Source organism: Glandiceps talaboti, chromosome 21 (genome assembly GCF_964340395.1).
Source record: "Glandiceps talaboti chromosome 21, keGlaTala1.1, whole genome shotgun sequence".
Taxonomy (NCBI): domain Eukaryota; kingdom Metazoa; phylum Hemichordata; class Enteropneusta; family Spengelidae; genus Glandiceps; species Glandiceps talaboti.
In genome coordinates, this window is record NC_135569.1 from 1,904,167 (window position 1) to 1,927,255 (window position 23,089).

Here is a 23,089-nt window from a genome sequence, read left to right on the forward strand (position 1 = left end):
TCAAATATAATTAAGTACACTCTTCATTTTAGAGTGGGTACAACTTTGACCCTGACAGCAATTCTTTAGCAGCTTGCAAACGTATCCATGTTGTTAATTTAGTGAGAGTGTACTTCAATGGAAGTCACTATGTACGAGCAATAATGAAAGTGAATATTTTCCTCGTCTATTCAATGAATCAAACAAAGAAACAGACTGTACAAGTAATATTTCTATTACACAATATCATTTATAATGAGTGTTTTCTTCAGGACATCACTCACTTGTGACATCAAACCTCTATTTCTTGGAAATGGAGCAAATTTACAAAAATTCTAGTCTTATGCAAAATTTTCCTCAGATGTCATTATATTTATGCTATAGGAGAAAACTGAGAAATGTTTGTATTGAAATATTGCGAAAATTTACTGAATATTTATAGCTATGCTACTATATTCCAAAGAGTAACCTTGATGTTGTTCAGAGAAAATTTTTGTGTGAAAAATATGATTTTCAAAAATGTAAATGCTGAGAAAGAAAGATGAAAGATGAAAAATGATAAATAAATGTGTTTTATAATCTCTACAAAGACACTCTGACATGTAATTAAATTATATAATTAAATTTATAATATGACTTTCTCGAGTAATATAAACCATCCAACGAGTATTAAGATGACAAAAATTATATATATAATTATATGTACAGTGAACATATATATAATATACACACACCTACATACATAGGTACCGGTACATATGTACCCACCTGCCTGCCCACATACTCATATGCATACTTAGTACACGCAAATGGACACATTCATTCATCCATCCATCCACATACGTGCGTGTATGCATGCATGCGTACGTACGTATGTTACATACATACATACATACATACATACATACATACATACATATATACATACATACACATATATATACATACATACATACATACATACATACATACATACATATATATGTACATACATACATACATACATGCACGCACGCAGACAGACAGACAGACAGACAGACAGACAGACAGACAGACAGACAGACACACACACACACACACACACACACACACACACACACACACACACACACACACACACACATACACACTAGAAATTGGTGTCACCCCTAGCACTAAACTGTACACTTCTTGTTATCTTGCATTTAGAAACTTTAGTCTTATTCTTATGTTGCAATCAGTCTACATGTACATGTGTTATAGCATGTATGCTGTCCAGAACAGAACACAACACTAATAATTCACAATTTGTTAACAGTTCCCTCTTTGATATATATGGTTTTCTAGTTGATGTCACATGACCTTATTGCCTTGTCCAATCAGTATTTGGCATACAAGGCCTGAGTCACCATTTGAAATTGGCTATTCCATCTACTACCTGCCCCCATACCTGCCAAGACAAGGCTTCCACTGATCTGTGGAAATCAATGACATATGAAAATAGATTATCATTTTCTGGCTTGTCAATTTTGTTTTTATGTTAGGATAAACTTAAAGAGAATCAAGTAATGCTTAGTAATGAAAAAATAAAGTCTAAAGTGACAGAGTAGTGATTTATAAGTGAAAATCAGTGTAGTTAGTGATGTGAATAAAGTGGATATTAATTCAAGTTCATGGATGTGACTTTTGCTGATACTGTACAGGTTCAGGTCAGGTTCATGGTCAGTCTACAAGTCTAATATTCAGAAATTACCATTTAATTCTCTCTGGCTCTGTCATACATTGCACAGAATTGGTGTTTTCTACTGTGGTTGTATTTATTTTGGTATTTATTTTGGTGCCTGAAAAATTTGGTGGAATGGCAATTTAGGACATGTCAGGTGTACTTTAATTTTGTAGACAGTTCAACTGTTCAAGGGAAAAGTAGATACCACTTGTTGTAAATAACATATCCAGTTGGCCTGCCATGCTCAGTACAATTGTTGTTGACACCTTTCACAACAACTGGATGTAGAAATATAACAACTCATAATCAATTTCAGGCCAAATAAAAAATTTCTGTGGTTCCGATTACCCTCAATTTTAGAATAGGGTGGGGTAGGTAGATTTTTTATTTTATTATATTTTTTTTCTGTGTGAGAGTCTAGTTCAGGTTTTCCATTGTTTTCCAAATGGTCTCTGTTTTGTTGGTTTCTTCTCATCAGATGTACAGCCATTACAGATTGGAAGAACAGTTTTATATTGTCTTTTTAAGTTTATGTCAGTTTCCGCATCCACTTTTTCCATGACACTTTTTGCGATATTATTTTTTTTTCTTGAATACATAAAAAAAAAGTTTAGGGTCATCTGTGGAAAACTAGGTGGGGTTGGGTAACCGGAACCAAACAATTATTTTTTTTAGGCCTTAGCGGGATTTATATCTGTGGAAAAAATTTGTGTTCTAGTCAGCTAAAATTAATCTACATGTAGCACTGAAAAACATAAACCTATACAGTATCAAATTCAGTTGTTGCGTTGTTAAAATTACAAAAGTGATTTGGTTCTTAAGATATTAAGTAAAAAATTGTTGATCCGTCAAATCAAATACAAACTGAATGTAAAAGAAAAAATGTATTAGCTCTCAAATTTTGATAAAATAACAACACTTGTGAACATTTAGTAAATCTCAGTACCCCCTAGCCCACCCTCTGTACTCTGAGATGACTCCTTAGGTTGTGTCAGTACTGTGATGAGTGAGTGAGTTATCCATTGTGAGTGTTACATTTCTCTTCACCACAGATGTTCAGATAGACTAGCCTATTTGTTACAATATGACATGATGTTATATAAAGAGTGACAGATCTCTAACAATGTATAGTTTATGAGTTCTGTAATGAGATGGGAGGAGTTGTGACTGTAATAGTCTGTTGTTTGGAGTTGTGACTGTAATAGTCTGTTGTTTAGACGTAGTAAATAGATAGTTATGTAAGAACTAATTAGAGACATTGTGTCAATTGGACTCTATCAAAATAAATACTGTGTGTTGACATAGGTCTTGCTGTGGAATTTACAGATGTTGTACACAGATGTTTACTGTAAAGAAATTTGTCAGTAGGTGGAAGATATTTCAGACCAAAAGGACACAGCTTTATTGCTTAGATTACTGTTTTCCTAAGGAAAACATCACACAAGTTCAAGTTACTAGTAGGAATGTATCAATTCATACTCTATACAATATTAAGATAACTGTTCTTCCTTTGAATTGATAGTGTTCTTTCTGTAGAGGTAGGAGAAATATATTCTAGTCAAAATGTTATAGTACTTATACTTAGCCTGTAGACAAGGAAAGCAACATTCTAAGAAACACTACACGCCCCTGTATGTGTTCTTTCTGTAGAGGTAGGGGAAAACAATTCTAGTCAAAACGCTGTCATATTAGACTGTAGACAAGGAACACAGTCTAAGAAACACTACATGCCCCCTATATGTTCTTTCTGTAGAGGTAGGAGAAATATATTCTAGTCAAAATGTTATACTTAGCCTGTAGACAAGGAAAGCAACATTCTAAGAAACACTACACGCCCCTGTATGTGTTCTTTCTGTAGAGGTAGGGGAAATCAATTCTCGTCAAAACGCTGTCATGTTTAGACTGTAGACAAGGAACACAGTCTAAGAAACACTACACCCCTATGTGTTCTTTCTGTAGAGGTAGGGGAAATATATTCAAGTCAAAACGCTGTCATATTTACTTAGACTGTAGACAAGGAACACAGTCTAAGAAAAGCTACACACCCCTATGTTTCACACCCATCTTGGATTAGGATACAAATTTATGTGTCAAAAAGAGGTACACTCAAGGACTTCATGTTGAGATTATATTGTTCATACTTTCAAGAATCAATAGGACAGTAAAATAAAGTTATTGTGGAACGGTAAATTGAAAACAAATGTAACGTTTTGATCCATCTACCTATGGCCCAAAGTATCATACAGAAAGTAGGTCTGTAGTAGACAGATTGAAACTTTGCATTCGTTTCCAATTTACCATTTCAAAGTAACTATTTGACTGTTGTAGAATAGAAATTGATACTTGCCTCCATTTTATATATTTTACTGGCCTAAGAGGTATATGTTGTTTTGCTTCGCTTTTCAAGTAGAAAAAACATAGTAGAATTGTTCAGTCAATTAAAAATCTAAAATAAATACCCAACTCTCATCCATATGGCCATTTTAGGAGTAAATATTTCAATGTTGTTAGTTTTGTATTTGGATTCAAATTCAGGCCTCAGTTACACACTACCAGAACCAATCTGATTCAAATCTGATGTAGTGTACACTTTGCCATTTCTTTTTTGCCTGTTACGTTTACAAATAGAACAAATAACAGTAAATGCAACAGCCAAAAAGAAATCGCGCCTTGTACACTACATCGGATTTTAATCAGATTGTACCTGAACAAAAGCTAGCTGTGAGTTGAGGTATAAATTTTTGATGTTGAATTCTTCAAATCCGTTTTGTACCTTGTAGAAATATTTATTCATTATTTGTGCTATCGGTGTTGAAATTACAACGTATACACAAGATTAGTTCTTTTTTTCAATTAAAAATGCATGAGTTTTTCCATCTTGAAGGGTTATTTGTACACTGGGGATTCATGTATATATGCAAAGATTGTCAGATTTCAGATTTCTGATTCATTATTCACACATTTAACTGGTGTAATATGTCATACATTAATGTTAAATATGTCTTTAGATAATTCTGAATCAAACATTTAGTTTATGTGAGAAATTTCCCCAAAAGACGTATATTTCCTGATGAGTTCTTTTGCAAATAAATATCCTTTCATAAACGTTGTCGCTATAATATCCTCTGTGTTACCTCGAGTGATATCACAGTGAATCTTAAAAATCTGAGATAAAAATTGTCAGCAATTGTCTCCCTAGTTTTGTTCATCTGGGACATTAGTCATTATTGTGCCATTTTAAACATCAAAAGTAGAAGATAAAATCAACGGCGCATAACATGTAAAATATTACATCTGTGCTTTGAGGGTTGACAAGGAATACTTCTCACACTCAGGTGACCTGAACTTTGACCTCTTGACCTTTCTAGGGTTTATCTGTGTGATCACAAACATAGCCTGTCAGACATGGCTGACTATTCTTTGATAATGTTGATGGAGCCTGTCAGGTCTTTTGTCCAACTCGTACTTAAACGCTGATAACTGGTTTCAAATTTACACTGAATGTGTAATGTCAAGATGCTATGATGCCTTAGATTGAAATAAGAGTGAATATGAATTTCTGTGAATTTTGTTTGGCAGTTTCTTTACTAGGATGTCTCTTTGTGATTGTCTATCACATGAATATCATAATGTATGTAACAGTATATTGATAGGTTTTGAAATTTTTACATTAACAGCTTCAATGACAATTCATAAGAAAATTTGTATACACGTGTTCAATATATTTCCTTGTCAGTCAGTTTTCTTACAAATGTGTTTTTTGTGTCTATCATCAATATATGTAAGATGATCTTACATATTTATCAAGATGTTTTTAAAATTTATTCAAAAATTTTGAAAGCTTTGAGGACAATTTGTAAAAATGAGGTGAACATGTTGTTGTAACAAAGACGCATGTCGTTGTGACGAAGAATGACGAGGGTATAAATTCCATATTTTTTGTTCAAGTTGGTTCATGCATGGTGTAATGGGTGCATTCCGGAATCATGTCATAACCTGAGTGTGTTAATTGTATATCTAAATCTGTTCCTGGTATATTCCATGTTTTTAGTATGTTATCCTACAGATAGTGCTGTCCACTATCAGTGACATACCTGCCACTCATTATATTATACCATCTCATATTAGTCCATTGCATGCCACAAAATCCATACCAGTTCTACTATCATTGTGACATAGTTGCTGAGAGCTGCACCTGTGTACTGTAGCTACTGTTAATGGCATCCCACAGGGCCAGGAAATTAACAAATCAATATAAGGGTGGTGGTTGGCTGGACTAATTAGTGAGTTGCCATCAAAGCTAAGCTACAATATAATGATGGAATCTAGTCTGTCACAGAGATAGTCATTAGTTGTATAGACAGTTTGCATTTGTATAATGAAATGACAGTGCTTGATTAAACAAAGTCTAAAAAAACTCTCTAAGATCAAAATGTATCAAAGGAACATACAAGAAACGTGAGGATTTTAATAACACTCCAAGGATATATATAGTATAAATGAAACAGAAAGTACATGTGTTCTCATTTTGTGTTTTTATACGCAAGGTAATATATGATATATTGAAATGACTAATTTTATTGATAGGGAAACTATTTTTTGTACAAATCCAAATATTTGAAAATGAAGGGATTATTACTTTTCATTGAATCAACACATTTTATGATCACATGACTTAAAAATATGATAGCGAACAGAAAGAGGTTTATATGAAATGCATAGCAATTTGATGCACGTCTCTGGAAGGAATACTGCAAAGAGAATAGGGTATATATTTTGTATTTGTAACTCAGTTCATATTGTCAGTGTAATAAAGTGGGTTTTTTTTTTAAATGAAAAAAATTGTAAAAAGCCTGCTCATGGTATATAACTCATCAAAATATACAAGCTGTAGTTGCAGTGAATTACTATTGTGATAAAATTTCCCACACTTTTGCCAAATTGGAAGTAGTATATTTCATGATACGCAACTCAGTTTTGATGCTTGGTAGCTGAAAGGGGAGGTATGCTGAAGACAAGATGTGTATAACTCAAATTTCATAATTATGAGTTTTGTCTTCCGCAATCGATTTTATAAAACTTTTTTTGTCAAAAACAATGATTTTATGCAAGGTAGTGCAAAGTTTTGCTGTACAAATGTAGGAAACCAGATGTATATTGTGTATGTTACTTAAATTTTACCATAGCAAAATTTCTTATATTTTTTGCCAATCTTTTTGAAAAACAACTCCAATTTGGTTTACGGTAGCTGTAAGGTATGTTGAAGAGAACAGGATGTGTATGTACAAATTGTAATCAAGCCATCATAGCCAACAGTCCTGTTGAGATTCAAGGCATGTTTGTTGTACACTTGTTGTCTTGGTGACCCTGGGGTCATACGAATACATGTTTCTGTCTTTCTGGATATTGATGCTTACAATCCCAATGTAAACTACAGATTGTCAATCAATGTCACTTCACAGTTCTCAAAAAAAACGATCTGGCCACGACTTAAGTCTGTAACTTCCTAAATTGATTTACTGACCAGGGTTAAATGAGTGTTGTAATAGTATGTGTATGTTGTGTCCTTAACAAGAGGAAATTCTTCCACTTTTGTCTGAAAAGGTGACACCTCCACCCAGTTTTAAGATGTTAACCCCTCCCCACCCAACAAATAATATGAACAGTGAAGTATTACATGTACATAAACCAGGTTTAAAATCAGCAGTAGTCCAGGACACATAGACAACTAAACATTGTATACGTATCTAGACTACCAAATTAGCAGTAGTCCAGGACACATAGACAACTAAACATTGTATCGAGACTACCAAATCAGCAGTAGTCCAGGACACATAGACAACTAAACATTGTATACATATCTAGACTACCAAATTAGCAGTAGTACACGACACATACAAACATTGTATCAAGACTACCAAATCAGCAGTAGTCCAGGACACATAGACAACTAAACATTGTACCTAGACTACCAAATCAGCAGTAGTCCAGGACACATAGACAACTAAACATTGTACCTAGACTACCAAATCAGCAGTAGTCCAGGACACATAGACAACTAAACATTGTACCTAGACTACCAAATCAGCAGTAGTCCAGGACACATCGACAACTAAACATTGTACCTAGACTACCAAATCAGCAGTAGTCCAGGACACATCGACAACTAAACATTGTATCGAGACTACCAAATCAGCAGTAGTCCAGGACACATAGACAACTAAACATTGTAATACGTATCTAGACTACCAAATTAGCAGTAGTACATGACACATAGAAACATTGTATCGAGACTACCAAATCAGCAGTAGTCCAGGACACATAGACAACTAAACATTGTACCTAGACTACCAAATTAGCAGTAGTCCAGGACACATAGACAACTAAACATTGTATACGTATCTAGACTACCAAATTAGCAGTAGTACATGACACATAGAAACATTGTATCGAGACTACCAAATCAGCAGTAGTCCAGGACACATAGACAACTAAACATTGTACCTAGACTACCAAATTAGCAGTAGTCCAGGACACATAGACAACTAAACATTGTATACGTATCTAGACTACCAAATTAGTAGTAGTCCAGGACACATAGACAACTAAACATTGTAATACGTATCTAGACTACCAAATTAGCAGTAGTACACGACACATAGAAACATTGTATCGAGACTACCAAATCAGCAGTAGTCCAGGACACATAGACAACTAAACATTGTATACGTATCTAGACTACCAAATTAGCAGTAGTACACGACACATAGAAACATTGTATCGAGACTACCAAATCAGCAGTAGTCCAGGACACATAGACAACTAAACATTGTATACGTATCTAGACTACCAAATTAGCAGAAGTACACGACACATAGAAACATTGTATCGAGACTACCAAATCAGCAGTAGTCCAGGACACATAGACAACTAAACATTGTATCGAGACTACCAAATTAGTAGTAGTCCAGGACACATAGACAACTAAACATTGTATCGAGACTACCAAATCAGCAGTAGTCCAGGACACATAGACAACTAAACATTGTATCGAGACTACCAAATCAGCAGTAGTCCAGGACACATAGACAACTAAACATTGTATCTAGACTACCAAATCAGCAGTAGTCCAGGACACATAGACAACTAAACATTGTACCTAGACTACCAAATCAGCAGTAGTCCAGGACACATAGACAACTAAACATTGTATCGAGATGACCAAATATACAATGTGGTAGTCTGTTAGACCAATGGAAATTAATAGAAAATATTAGCTGAAACAGTTCACTTGGCTAAATGTGACTACCCAGCATAGGACTGAAATTCAAGCATGTGTAAATAATATATAATACATATCAGTGAAATTTCAGAAGCCTACAAATGAAATTTATTTGAAAATTCAAGATCCTTAAATACCTACAGATGTTTTTAACACAGTTGGAATTAAGTGAGAATAATATTTAGTTTGTCAAAAGTTGTATCAAGTGTCTACAGCAGACAAAACTAGAAGAAAAAAAATCATTGTCAGCATTTTGATTTCTGTGGTTTGTCCACTTGTCTGAAGAGGATAAGGTCAAAGGTCAAAGGTTAAAGTTGACTTGTCAGGATGTGATTGACAGTTCAGGCTGAAAATTTCTAGCTATGCTTTGGTGTGTTGACAATGGTGCTGCTCATTTTGCAAGATTGACATCATAAATTGCTGTTTTTTGTGTGTACATTTAAAAAATTTGATAAGTAACACACACACACACACACACACACACACATGAAAAGGTGTTGGTGTTACAAATACAGATTTTCAATGAACTGACAAACACAGTGTATCCACTTCAGTATGGTATACTGATAAAGTAAAATGAATTGCTGTAAAATCTTGAAAATCATAAATTATATAACAAAATCTGAGACAGATCATTATAGCACTCCTACATTGAAGGTTATTGACTCCTTGTTGGAATGCTTGAATGATCACTCCTCAAAGTAACGATATTATTTTACTGCCACCCAGGAAAATTTACGACACTGGAAAGTCACAGGAATTGAGTGATTATTATGTCGTAAATTCTCATTTGACAAATTTGATTAATTCAGTTTGAAATAACAGTTGTTGGAATAGGTAACTATTTCAAATTAAGAGAACAGCTTTGTGTAGATACTTAGATTTGATGGTCTCATGGCTTTGACATTTACTTTCAGTTTAGAAGTGATAAATCACAGCTAGTCATGTTACTTATGAATATTCATAAGATGATGTCATATCATGAATATTCATAAGATGACCTCATCAATCTTGACTTCAAATGAAAACGTTTCTTTCGTGCTGTTCTACATCAGTTGAGTGACATGACTTTGATAAACAGTTTACAAAATCAGACATTGCTGAAATATGTATGTCATTATTTCCAAATTCTTGCCAGAAGTTGAACAAAGCATAGATTTTAACGAATGATGCAGGGAATGTTCAAATTGTAAAATTATTTCAGGAATATTTCAAATGACCATGTATGTATGTTTACACAAAACAGACAGCTAGTTTTATGAATGGGGGAAGCTGTTAGTTTGCCAACAACTGTGTAGATTGGTATGAGTCACTGAATAAGCCTGGAGAAAGTGAAATTGTTAAGTGTTCGTTGGGGATTAATTTAGATGGTTTATACGACATGAAAATGCACTCAGATTTGATGGATTCAATAGTATTGACTGGTGAGAATATCAACTGACATATTTACACCTGTGAGTATATAAAGTAACAAATTTATCCCCTGTACACAAGTCCAGAACACAATTATTCATTGACTTAGAATTATATGGTATATTTTATGTCATTGAGAGAACAGTCTATGATGTCTGAATATTGAATATTTAGATGCTATTCCCCTATATTTTTCTTTGTTCAGCCAAGGAAAATACGAGTTACCTAAGGGGCTTTGTTACTACGAGTTGTTAGAATGTCTATCAGACAAAACTTCAAAGAAATATACTTACCGTTTGTGAAAAATGAGTGACATAATGTGAATAATTGTGGTGTTGATTTGGAAAGCAAAGAGTGAGGGCCTATTGCCGACTTGGAAAGCAAAGAGTGAGGGCCTATTGCCGACTTGGAAAGCAAAGAGTGAGGGCCTATTGCCACCTTGGAAAGCAAAGAGTGAGGGCCTGTTGCCACCTTGGAAAGCAAAGAGTGAGGGCCTATTGCCACCTTGGAAAGCAAAGAGTGAGGGCCTATTGCCACCTTGGAAAGCAAAGAGTGAGGGCCTATTGCCGACTTGGAAAGCAAAGAGTGAGGGCCTATTGCCGACTTGGAAAGCAAAGAGTGAGGGCCTATTGCCACCTTGGAAAGCAAAGAGTGAGGGCCTGTTGCCGACTTGGAAAGCAAAGAGTGAGGGCCTATTGCCGACTTGGAAAGCAAAGAGTGAGGGCCTATTGCCGACTTGGAAAGCAAAGAGTGAGGGCCTATTGCCACCTTGGAAAGCAAAGAGTGAGGGCCTGTTGCCGACTTGGAAAGCAAAGAGTGAGGGCCTACTACAACGATGAAATGAAAATCCAAGTTGTAGAGACTTGTTGTTGACCAAGCTGTTACTGTAGACTATGAGAAATTGCCAACACTAAGTCTTGTGTGAAAAAAGATGACAATAAAATGAACCCTGTGTAAGATTAAGAATAGAGACATCAAACACTAAACCTTCATGCTTGATAAAAGCCAGACATGAAGGTAAGATAACCGAATAGAGAAAAACAATACATTAGGTGTTTTAGATTATATACGGATGACTGCAAGGCTAGGAGATATAGAAAGACAACACTGTTTATACACATCTTTGTACAATACAGCTAATGATGTATTGTTCTACTAAACAACATGTCAAACATCATTGATTCTATTTATGTTGAAAAGAAAAAATGAAAGAAAGTAAAACAAGTACGAGAAAAGTAGACAAGTTGGTTTATACTTATGTCATGTGATGGTCAGGTGACGGTCAGGTGACAGGTAAAGTTGAAAGAAACACAAATCAAAACATCTCTAAGATCCAAACCCTCTGTTGTTCATGTTTCAGTTTGTACATTTGAGTTCAATTCACATTAAAGTATATTCCCCACGTCCAAAAAAGGAACTGTTTCTAGGTATAAAAGTAGGTAGAAATTTGAGGTGTTCCTCATTTATTATTTGAAAAAATGAAGAAGAGTTTTACCACCTAGGCATGTCACAAAGATAACTATCATTTGATTTCTTTTTTGGAATCCATTTCATGCACTACACATGCATTCTGTTTCACGTACTACACATGCATTCCATTTTAACACCCTACGTACGTATTCCGTTTCATGCACTACACATGTATTACTATACATGTAGGTGTGCGTGAGAATAAGTCGACCGTTTTGTTCTATGTTGACCCTCTAGCATGAGGTAAAATGGTATGTAGGTACCAAGAATACCAGAGAGAAATATAGAACAAAACTCCAAAGAAATATTTTAGAGTAGGGAGAGGTTACTGCAAGACATTGGATGTGTTAAGACATGCTGTTTATGTCTGTAGTGTAGTGTAGGGTAAAAAACAGACCAGCATAGGCATGACAGCTAGGTATGTGGGCACAGAGAGAGAGATCACCGACCAACATAACAGATTGCATTTAGCCTTATTATGAAGTAGAGAGTTGATAACAATGTGATAATCAGAGGGGTGGAGACTTAACACTATGCCCTCTAGGAATAAGTGTTGTGACATGTTAATGGGTGCTGTGGTCGGAATATCACGCTCACAACATTACAGGTTGATTTCCTGCATACTTGTGTGCTGAGATTGAATACCGTTGATTGAGGAGTGAATTACGTCTATACTCCGATTTGGGTTTAATTACTTTTTAAACCATCAATCACTTTGATGTTATCAGACACATTGTACTGTCAATGAGTCTTTGCTGTGAATTCATTTTAAAGTGTAATTTGTCTTGTAATTGACACAATTATTGCATCATGGCTAAGGGTGATATTTCAATTTTATCCTAGAAATAATGACCCTGCCCTACCCTACCTTCACCACACCATGGTCTACTACACCCCACCCCACCCCAACTCTAACCATCAATCTTAATGATGATCTAGTCCTAGCAATGTATGAATATTGTTAAACCGTTTGAAAGAAACTGCAAAGAGAAGTTTTGATTTGTGTGTCGTCATGGCGCCTGTGTCTCTTTAGGTAGCTGTATTTGTTTCTATTGGTGACTAGCATACCCACAGAGTTCCCACCAGCTTGTGTCATTCAACTACTTTATAAACTGCAATAAATACATTGCACCATCAGAAATACACTTATATTGACACTGGGGGCCATGATTTTTAGTCCTTGTATAAATAGTTATGTCTGTGTCTGTGTCTGTGTCTGTGTCTGTGTCTGTGTCTGTGTCTGTCTCTGTCTCTGTCTCTGTCTCTGTCTCTGTCTCTGTCTATGTGTCGTTCGTGTGTCTGTCTGTCTGTGTGTATGTATGTATGTATGTATGTATGTATGTATGTATGTATGTATGTATGTACATGTATGTATGTGTGTGTGTCTGTCTGTCTGTGTGTGTGTGTGTGTGTCTGTCTGTCTGTCTGTCTGTGTCTACATGTGTGTATCTGTATACATGTGTATACAATGTATATGTGTCTGGGCTGTCTGTCTGTCTGTCTGTCTGTCTGTCTGTCTGTCTGTCTGTCTGTCTGTCTGTCTGTCTGTTTTGATGAAATCATGTCATAAAATCAGTGACAGATGACATTTAATTTATTGTTTCAAGATATAAAGGCTCAGTTCCAATTAGATTAAAAGTGAAAAAAATATAGTCATGTAACATTATCTTGAGTTATCAAGGATTTAAAAAAAAAATTATTAATAATTTTTTTATATATTTATTTATTTTTAAAAAGCAAAGAAGATACAGGTGTGTAAAAAGTTGACAAAGGAGTGACATTGCTCAATAATTAAATAATGCACAGGAAAATTAGATAAAAACATCTGTTAATGGTGACCATTTTCATAGAATCTTTACAGCAAAATATTTTGTAGTCAAAGAGAAAAAAATCCAAGGTTCAAGTTATGATTACAAAAATATAGAATTAAGTACCCTTATGTTAGTCAAGATTTGTAATATGGTAGCCTTTATACTTTAGCTGTATTAAGGCTTAACAATCAGATATTATTTGCCAATATTTTTTGTTCAGCCAATTATGAGTCACCTAAGGAGCCTTGTCACTGAGTTGATACTTGAGTAGTGGCAAAACCGTCAGGTGATGGTGTTCGACTGAATGTAGAAATTTTGGGCAATGATTATTAAAATTATACCTCCTGAAACGGAAAATTTAGAATACTCATATTTTGAGCATCGCAGCATCAATGAAGTAGATGCAAGTTGTTATGATGCAGAATGAACAGGATATAAATCCCATGTTTTGTGTTTGAACATGTTCAGCCTGGCTTTTATGTGGTGTGATAATTGAAATAAATAGTATGTGAGGTTTACACTTAACTGTTGAACATCAACACCATCCCGACAACACCTTGGTGTGATGAAGACTGTAAAACCTGTCTCCCTTGATATCCATGACAACAAAGCATATTCAGAGTTGATATTATCGATCAATTCTACAAATTAATCTCATATCCAAATAAGATCTGAATACAGAATTAGTAAATTATGAAATGTGATGTAATGGCTGTACATCTGATAGGAAGGAATAAATAACATAGAGACCATTTGGAAAACAATGGAAAACCTGAACTAGACACTCACATAGAAAAAAAAATATAATGAAATAAAATATAAAAAATCTACCTACCCCACCTATTCTAAAATTGAGCGTAATCGGAACCACACAATTTTTTTTGATTAGGCCACCCAGTGTTTAGAATACATCAGAGTAGAATTCTACCTTCTGCAATGCAACTGTATCTTAGATGTTGCGTTTATGAAATCTGAACATGGCGTTGTCGATATTAACTTTCTTCTAATCAAATTTCACACTCAATTTAACGAAGACATGACACTTGAAAGGGATGACTCATAAACGATATCAATCTATTTATTATTTTATAATTTTGTACACTACTGTCACTCTATGCAATTGATAATGTAATGTATATACGTGTACAGTAGTCTAGTTAAAGTGCTTTCTCATCGTGTAATGAAGTATTTTGTTGATGCGTTTTGGACACACATAACATACTATAACAGAATCTCATTACACGTGAGTGCAAGTGTGGTGTTCTCAGGGTATTTGAATGAGTGCTTGCAGTTTTCTCTGCACCCGTATTTTCACATGCATGTGAGTGAAATAGCAGCAGACAACACTGCAAGCATGAGTGCAAATATGAGACTAATACTTTGGGCATTCTAATACTTCATGACTGTGTGTATATCATTTGTTCTGAGGTACTCATAATATATACATTTAGAGTTGTCATTGTTTTTCCAGATTTTCCATAAATTATGCCTGCAGTAGTATAATTACTATAGTATACTGTTCTCCGATATTTCTCTTCATTCAATTCTTGCGACCTAGGGGGTTTGTCATTATTTGTCTTTTGACCCGTACTGACAAAGTCCCTTAGGTCACTTGTATTTTGCTTGGCTGAATAAAGAAAAATATTGGGGTGTAATATCTAAGTATCCACTTAATAGATTTGACTTTGTCATTTTCAAACAATGAGCTAATGAATTTGTGCACATCAATTTGTCAATTGTCATAATCCTAGCCACTATTCAATTGCCTACTTTGTCATGTTTATAGTGAATGTTTTGTGACTACAATTGATGGATTGTTTGGGAGGGACTGTCTAGTGTACAACAATAGAAATGATCACATCATAAACTAATGAGAAACTTATTACCCTTTATTGTCAACTGTCTCTTAAATACCCAATCCTCATCCATATAGCCACTTTAATGAAAGTGAACTGTATTGGCCTTGTTTTAAAATGGCCGTATGGATGAGGATTGGGTATTTATTTTGGATTTCTAATTCATAAAACAATTTCATCATAGCTTCCTACTTGATAAATCAATGTGAAACAACATATGCTAAGTCAGTGTTCATAACTCAATAAATTGTAAAACATTAATAAATGTGTAAAATGTTTGTTATTGTATATGTATGTAGTAACAAACATTTTTACGTTTGTTTAGATTTTTGCAATGTATTGAGTTACAAATACAGATTTGGTCTATGTAGTTTCACACTTTTAACATTTCACATCACATTTCTCTTTTTCAAGTACGAAGCCATGATGAAATTATTTTATGAATTAGAAGTCCAAAATAAACACCCTTTTTAAACATACAGATGTATTTGGATTGTTGTAAAAAAGTCCTCTTATAATTTATCTATAAAAAAATACCTATAATTGAAATTAATCACGATATTATAATAAAAATATACATTAAATGGCAAACTCAGAATAAATATAGTAGTATAAGACATAAATATTAGCTATTATTTATGCCAATGGCATAAAAATTATGAATCAAAATTAATATATTTGCATAGCAATAATTATTAGTGTTATGGAGATCTTGCCTTTAACATATAAGTGACTTTACAAATCAATACATGTAAGCTGATACTTAAATACATTTCTCAGAGTTAAAAAGGAAAATTGTATTATTTTGTATGATTGTAATGTATCGTGTTTTCTTTTTTTTTCATTGTTGGTTTCTCTTCTTGTGAAGGCTTGATAAATAAATAATAAAATAAAATAAAAAGGAAATAATATAAACAGTGCGAATTAAAGACCAGGGTTTCAATCCCATGTTTTTGCATTATTGCCAGTTTTTAGTGGAGTCAGAAATTATACATGATCATTCTTTCATTCTGAACTAAATTACTTGAAAGCTCTGCCAGACTATTTTTTAAACCTAAATTGTCATTTTAATCTGAACTGGGGCTGGAAATTGATGTATTTCAACCTTTTCATCTAAAATGACGCACAAGAAATGATTTATGCCAATCTTCTGTTTATAATCATTAATGTTATACGAGAAGTAGCAGCAGACGATGAAATAAAAATTCAGTAACATACTGAATTGTGAGTTCTTTGCCCTCTCTGTTGGTTTATGTCTCAATTTATGCAATGCATGTAGTGCATACGTTGTCTAATATTGCTTCTGCATACCAATGTTTTGAAGGAAATAGCTACACCCAAAAGCAAATCAAATTTACAAGATTTTGAAAGAAAAACTAAATTTTGTAAGTGTTGGCAGCTCTTTATGACTAGTATTTCTCTGACATATATTGAAAGTAATATTTTAAGATTTTAAGTCGGCAATAAATGAGTAAAAATAATTATGGAAAGAGGTCAATCTTCATGAAATTTGAATATATGTAAATTATAGTATTGCCACATCTGCATAAAATTTGAATATATGTAAATTATAATATTGCCATATCTGCATAAAATTTGAATATATGTGAATTATAACGTGTGTATTCATGAATGTGTCATTGCTTTTGACAATTTTTTGGGTATAATGTAAGTGTACCTTTGCAAGCATAGTTTTTAAAAAGAATGGAGAATGTTAATGAGGTCTTTGAATGTTCTGACTCGTATTTTGAGTCTGAGATTTAGTGGTGTATGTATTGTTGTGATGTATAAGGGTGTATATAACTCAAACATTTTTGGTTTGAATGCATACAACTAGGCATGTGCTTGGTATAATAAAGTGTCTTGTATATAGATTAGGAATATACTCTCTATTTGTAATTCTAAGCAAAACCAGCTCTAGTCGTTTCTTACACATTTGATAGAACCGTAGGGAACAAAGAGAACTGCTGTCGTACATCTAAATATCCTCTGAGAGTAGACAAAATGAATGACTTTTCAAGACTGAAATCGCTATGATTTCCCATTGGAGAACGACTCCACTTAAGAAATAATGCGTCAAGAATGGAGAAACTCTTTAGTTAACTGAGTAGATTTCTGATGTGAACCAGTAAATGATGATGATTGGTTATAGAACAATCAAGGAATACCTAATATGGTATCATTAATTTGTTTGTACTGAACCCTTATTTGGTACTATGAATACCTAATATGGATATCAATTTGAATATTTGCAGTGATGATAAAAGATCCCAAACAGGTGTTAAAGGCCAAGGTTTCAGTCTCAGGTTCTTACATTAGTATAATTGTACTAGTGAAGCCATAATAATTAAATTGGATTATGGATGAAATTTTCAGTTTTTCATGTAGATTTTGATCCTAATACAGACCAAGCTTTCAATTAAAGGCCCACTTTGGCTTAGTATTAAAATCTTGGTGTTAAAAACAGCTGCGTCAAAAGACTAATCCTATGTAATCCTTGCTAAGATAACACTGATGTGATGACCTGGGATTGAAACATACCCCTTTAAATCTGTAGTAAAAACTTGTACACTTCAATTAATATTATAATTCCCAATAGTTGTTACAATAAAAATGGAGAGTGATTACAAAGGTTATATTTTATAAGTCACATGTAGTTCAATTAGTTAGTAGCATTGAGGTCTTCATCTGTCTTGGTTGACGATCCTCATCAGAATGACAAATTTTGTACTTACATTAGTCCACTAAGTCGTCATTCTGTCGAACTAGGATTGTTGACCAGGACAGATTGAAAACCTCAATACAGTCTAATAAATTAAACTCTTCTATGTGGATAACCTTTGTAATTTCATTTAATCTACCAATCTGATGAACATTTTTGGTCTAAAAGGATGACATCAATACAGATTATTTTGCATTGCACTGTGGGTATTTCTAATTCTGTAGATGTTACAATTGTAAAGGTCTGCCCAGCAAGCCATAACTAGCCAAGCCCACACTACAGCTGGGGAAGCATAGCTAATTAGTGATTTCTTCTAAACACACAACTGTGACATAGCATAACCTTTGACCCAGAAAAGAACTTCAAAGCAGAATTTCAAGCATGTTTATAGTTTAGAGGTGAATTTGACTAAACTGTGTTATCTTATAATGATATCATTATTACTACACAGCAGTAAATGGGTACAGAAATGGTTTGAATGTTTCATACCTCAGCAGGTGTTATCATTAATAATTTAGACTGTTGGAGAAGTTTCCTGGAAAGGAGATTCCAATGAAGTCATATACACAGTGTAGACAAAGTTGATGTTGAGATTTAAGGACACAGTTCAGATTAGGATAAGAATATAGGCAGGAAAGTCAGTTACCTGGTTACAGTGGTAGCAATATTTGATCCTGAACTAAAAAAATGGTGCTATTAATCCACTTTCTCCTAACTTGTACTTAGTTGTGTACAAACAAATATCCCTATGGAGAAAGAGTATTAATTGTACTGCCTCCATTCATGTGAAAACTTGGGATTGAATCATTGCCTTTGATACTTCTTAGAAGTATAGAGAGTGGAAAAGAACATGATCATCGGTTTGCGATACAGCTGGTCGAGGATCCAGACAACGGAATCTGTTCAAACAATTAAAAGTTGACACCACAGCTTATTAGACTCTTATTGTGATGACATTATGTCTGTGAAAAATTGTACAAATATATCGCACTCCCTGATGACAGAATTTCCATGTCTTGAATCCAATGAAAAAGAGAAAAAAAAATCATGACTTCACTCATACCAGTTTAGTTTTGATAAAGTCAAGGGTACGTGCAATCTGTCGATGCCGCAACCTTGAGATAGTGGTTATAGTTGGGATGGCAATCACAGTATTTGTAGATGCTAAAGACAGTAGAGAACCGGTTCACTCACTGATAATGTTGGTATTAAGACATTAAGTGCTTGCCAATCAGTTGGCTCTATAGATATGCAAATGAAAACATTCCTTGGGTTGTAGCTGTCGGGCTCTGTGATTCCTTTCAGTGTGTTCACAAGCTAGGATTAGGGTATTGTTGTTCACACAGCAGTAGTTTCCACCCTAGAGGTCATTTCTGATCAATGGTTAATAGTTTGCAGTGTGAGACTCAACACTTTACTTGTTTTTATTTCTTTTGTATACACACTGCTTTCATCCGTCCTGTTATGATTATGGTTTTATTTCACAAAGGATGTCTTACTTTAACAAAAAATCAACTGTTTCAACAACCATATGAAAATTCCAAATTGAACAAAACCAAATTTTATATAATCATCTCAACACCCCCTACCTGTCTACTTTACATTCAGTATGTATTATCAGTGCAAAGCAAGTCGTTCTTTTGCGAGATTTTTACTCATCCGTGGGTATTTGAAACGTATGTACACTATGATCATTTCTTTTGTCTGCCACTAGGGGGCACACATAGTGAAATATGCAAGGCTGATCCATTCATTGTATGCACCCCCTGTGTAATGCAATCCTGCATAAAATGGTGTCAGTGCCTAGATAACTGATTGGAATATAATAATTGTTTTAAAAAAGTACAAAAAATGTGAAGATAAATACACACAAAGAAATAATAACAATCATGAAATGTTAAAAACGATTGAAAATAACGCCACAGTCCTAGGGCACTTGTATTTATGGGGTACCTATGTACCTTGAAGGTGAAGATAGCTCAACCTTATTATATCTTGAGAACATGGCAAATACTTTCCAGTGTGTTTATAAATCTCTGGAGTTGAGTTGAGTTGAGTTTTGAGAAAAAACCTGTCTCCTTGTATTTTATATAAAAATGTATCTTGCTACCATGAATGAATTCATATTTTTTCAAATATGATCATTTTCATAAATATTTTGACATCACTTTCCTGAAATAGACCTGAAGAAGCAGGTTGACAAAACGATATATTTGAGCATTTTTTATTTTAGTACAGTACAAAGTTTAATTAATTTGTAACCATATCACCTGCATAGATGAATCATCATATTTTTCTAATCTGATAGTTTTTTTGTTTTTTTTCTTGTAGTTGGTTGCAGCAGAAGGAAGCAGCATATCTGATAGTGCATCTCAGTGTACAGAAAGTAGAGATGATATACCATTGGAAAGAACCGGAGGAATTGGGGACTCTAGACCACCATCCTTTCAGTAAGTATCTAACCCCCCACCCTCCACCCCACCCCCTCCATCTCAACCCCCTCCTCACTGCTCTAAATTAGTGCCTTCATAATGTCACTTTGACATGCCACTGACGCACAACAACACTTGCTGATTTTCATTCCTATATTCTGTTGCACACACTGGCAAAATCTACAACATACTGAAGGTAGCCAGTCACAGAAGAAGAAGAATTTCTTGTGACGTACATGATGGATTCTCCCATTTCTTACTATGTGGTGATTCACAAGCAATTTGCCATGTAAAGCAAATTTGATACACCCAGGACCCACACAATCCTAAACACAAAATTCAACAAAGTTCTAATTAACTTTGTAAGATAACGTAGCATTGTATAGCAAAACTGTACATTTGCATCTGTATCAAGTCACATAGATACATAGATAGACTTCCTCTAGTTGTAAGATGGATGATATTGTAGAAATTTTACCAGGTTCCAATCAAAAATAGTATCATATGCAAATTCAACACCATTTTAAGTCAACTTTTCCAGATAAGGTCACTAACACAGAATCGTATACTATAGTCAGACAGTGTACATTTGTATGGGTATCAAATCACTTAGATCTTTATCTACGACAGGTGATAGTATATAGATTTTATAGGAACGGAAATGAGTGCAGCTTGACAAGCAAAGACTATGCAAAGTGATGCCACAGGACAGAAAGTGATGCATTTGATTAAAGATGATGAAAACGACATTACTATCCGGGTGAGATCACAGCTGTTTAAACTATCGTCTCCTGTAGCCAAAATTATCTGTGCTTTCGTTACAAAACGATAGTCTCTTTTTGATCTGTATTGATTGCGAGTGAAATTAAAGCGGTGAAATTTTTAGATGAGATCCCCAAAGGGTAGCAGATATCGGATCAGTTTGACATTTCAGTGTACGGTGAAAGACATGATTTGTTGAGTGTTTTTGCTAAGATCTGGGAACCCTGGTAACAGGGGAGTGAAATCTGATCAATTTTGCATAGATTTTCATTCAATGCACCATAATTTTGATGATGTATCCCAGGTAGATTTTACCTACTTACCACCCTTTGGTATTAAAGAAACCCTGGTAAAATGACTTGAACACAAATAGATTTTACCTACTTCGGCCTGCCTAGAACAAAGATTCTGGTAGAGAACCCTGGTAAAATGACTAGGAATTTTCTGCCCTTTACAAAAATATTGGTTTAAAACAAAATTAGACCAGTGAATAGAATTTACAGGGAAGGGAATACATGTATGTAAAAACATGTCCCTTCATTTCATCGATAAATTTGCAAAAATGGGTCTTTTTCTGTGGCACTGTTTATTTCGTCAATTATTAAGATAAGTATATAGTATATTTAAACTGTATTGAATATTGTGATGTCTTCTGATTTCATCCACAAAATCATTATTGCCAAAGTTTTCAAAATATTAACTGCTTAACAGTTATGTCTATAGATGATACCACATGGATAAGTTACAACCGTTTGAAATCTGGTTTTGTCATCATAGTAAATTGCCGTCGATCTGTTACGCATACACAAAATTATTAATGCAGTCTGTAGATCAAATCTACTTTACTTTTCTGATAGCAAGGGGAAAGTGATTTCTAATGTGAATTAAAGTAATGGTCACTCTGTCATAGCTGTTTCCTTGGTAACATTTGTATGGACCTAGGTGGCCATCTTGGATTCAAAGATGGCATGTTTTCTTGCCGTCTATGATTGCAATGCTTTCCAATTTCATTTCACATTCTGAAATCAAATAGGTATTGTCATATTGATTCTAATTAATCTTTATCATACACATTTATATTTTAGTAATATAGATAGATATTAGATAGATATTACATGTTTACCACTCTGAACAAATATATATACACAAAAAAACTGAACAAATAAATACACAGAAAAATGAAATAATGGTAATGTTGTGTTATGTTGCAGTCAGACCACTCATAATTTTTACTTACCAACAAAATGTTTGTTTATCGAACAGAAGTGCATAGAAAATTGAATTTAAAAATAATTGAATGTTACTGTCTTCACATTTAGTGAAGCCCATGCTGTCACTTTTCAATACAATAACGGAATATGTTTTTACAACCCTGAACAAAAATTAGAAGAAAATTGAATTAATAAAAAAAAAAATGAATTATGTTGCCTAGTTCATAATCTAGTGTAGCAGGTAGGTGAAAATACCACTTTGTCAATTTTCTGTATAATGGTAAAATGAGTTTCATTCACCACCTTTCACATGTTAAAACCAATAAATTGGGGGTGTACAACGATTTGCATGAAAATGCACACTAAAGGATTAATGTACGTCATTATATGCTGTCAGTTGTGTAGACGTAGTCTGAATGACTATTAATGACATTTTAGTTGATAAT

The 23,089-nt window shown here is 34.1% G+C and overlaps 1 protein-coding gene across 2 annotated transcripts in view; it reads left to right on the top strand.

Annotated features, from left to right (window-relative positions):
- LOC144451178 (segment polarity protein dishevelled homolog DVL-3-like) overlaps positions 1-23,089 on the top strand; it is a 99,974-nt gene that overhangs the window by 26,676 nt on the left and 50,209 nt on the right. For both annotated transcript variants that reach the window (XM_078141975.1, XM_078141976.1), the window contains exon 3: positions 20,570-20,688. In XM_078141975.1, coding sequence (XP_077998101.1) covers positions 20,570-20,688 — 119 coding nt within the window. The remainder of the gene's footprint in view (positions 1-20,569; positions 20,689-23,089) is intronic.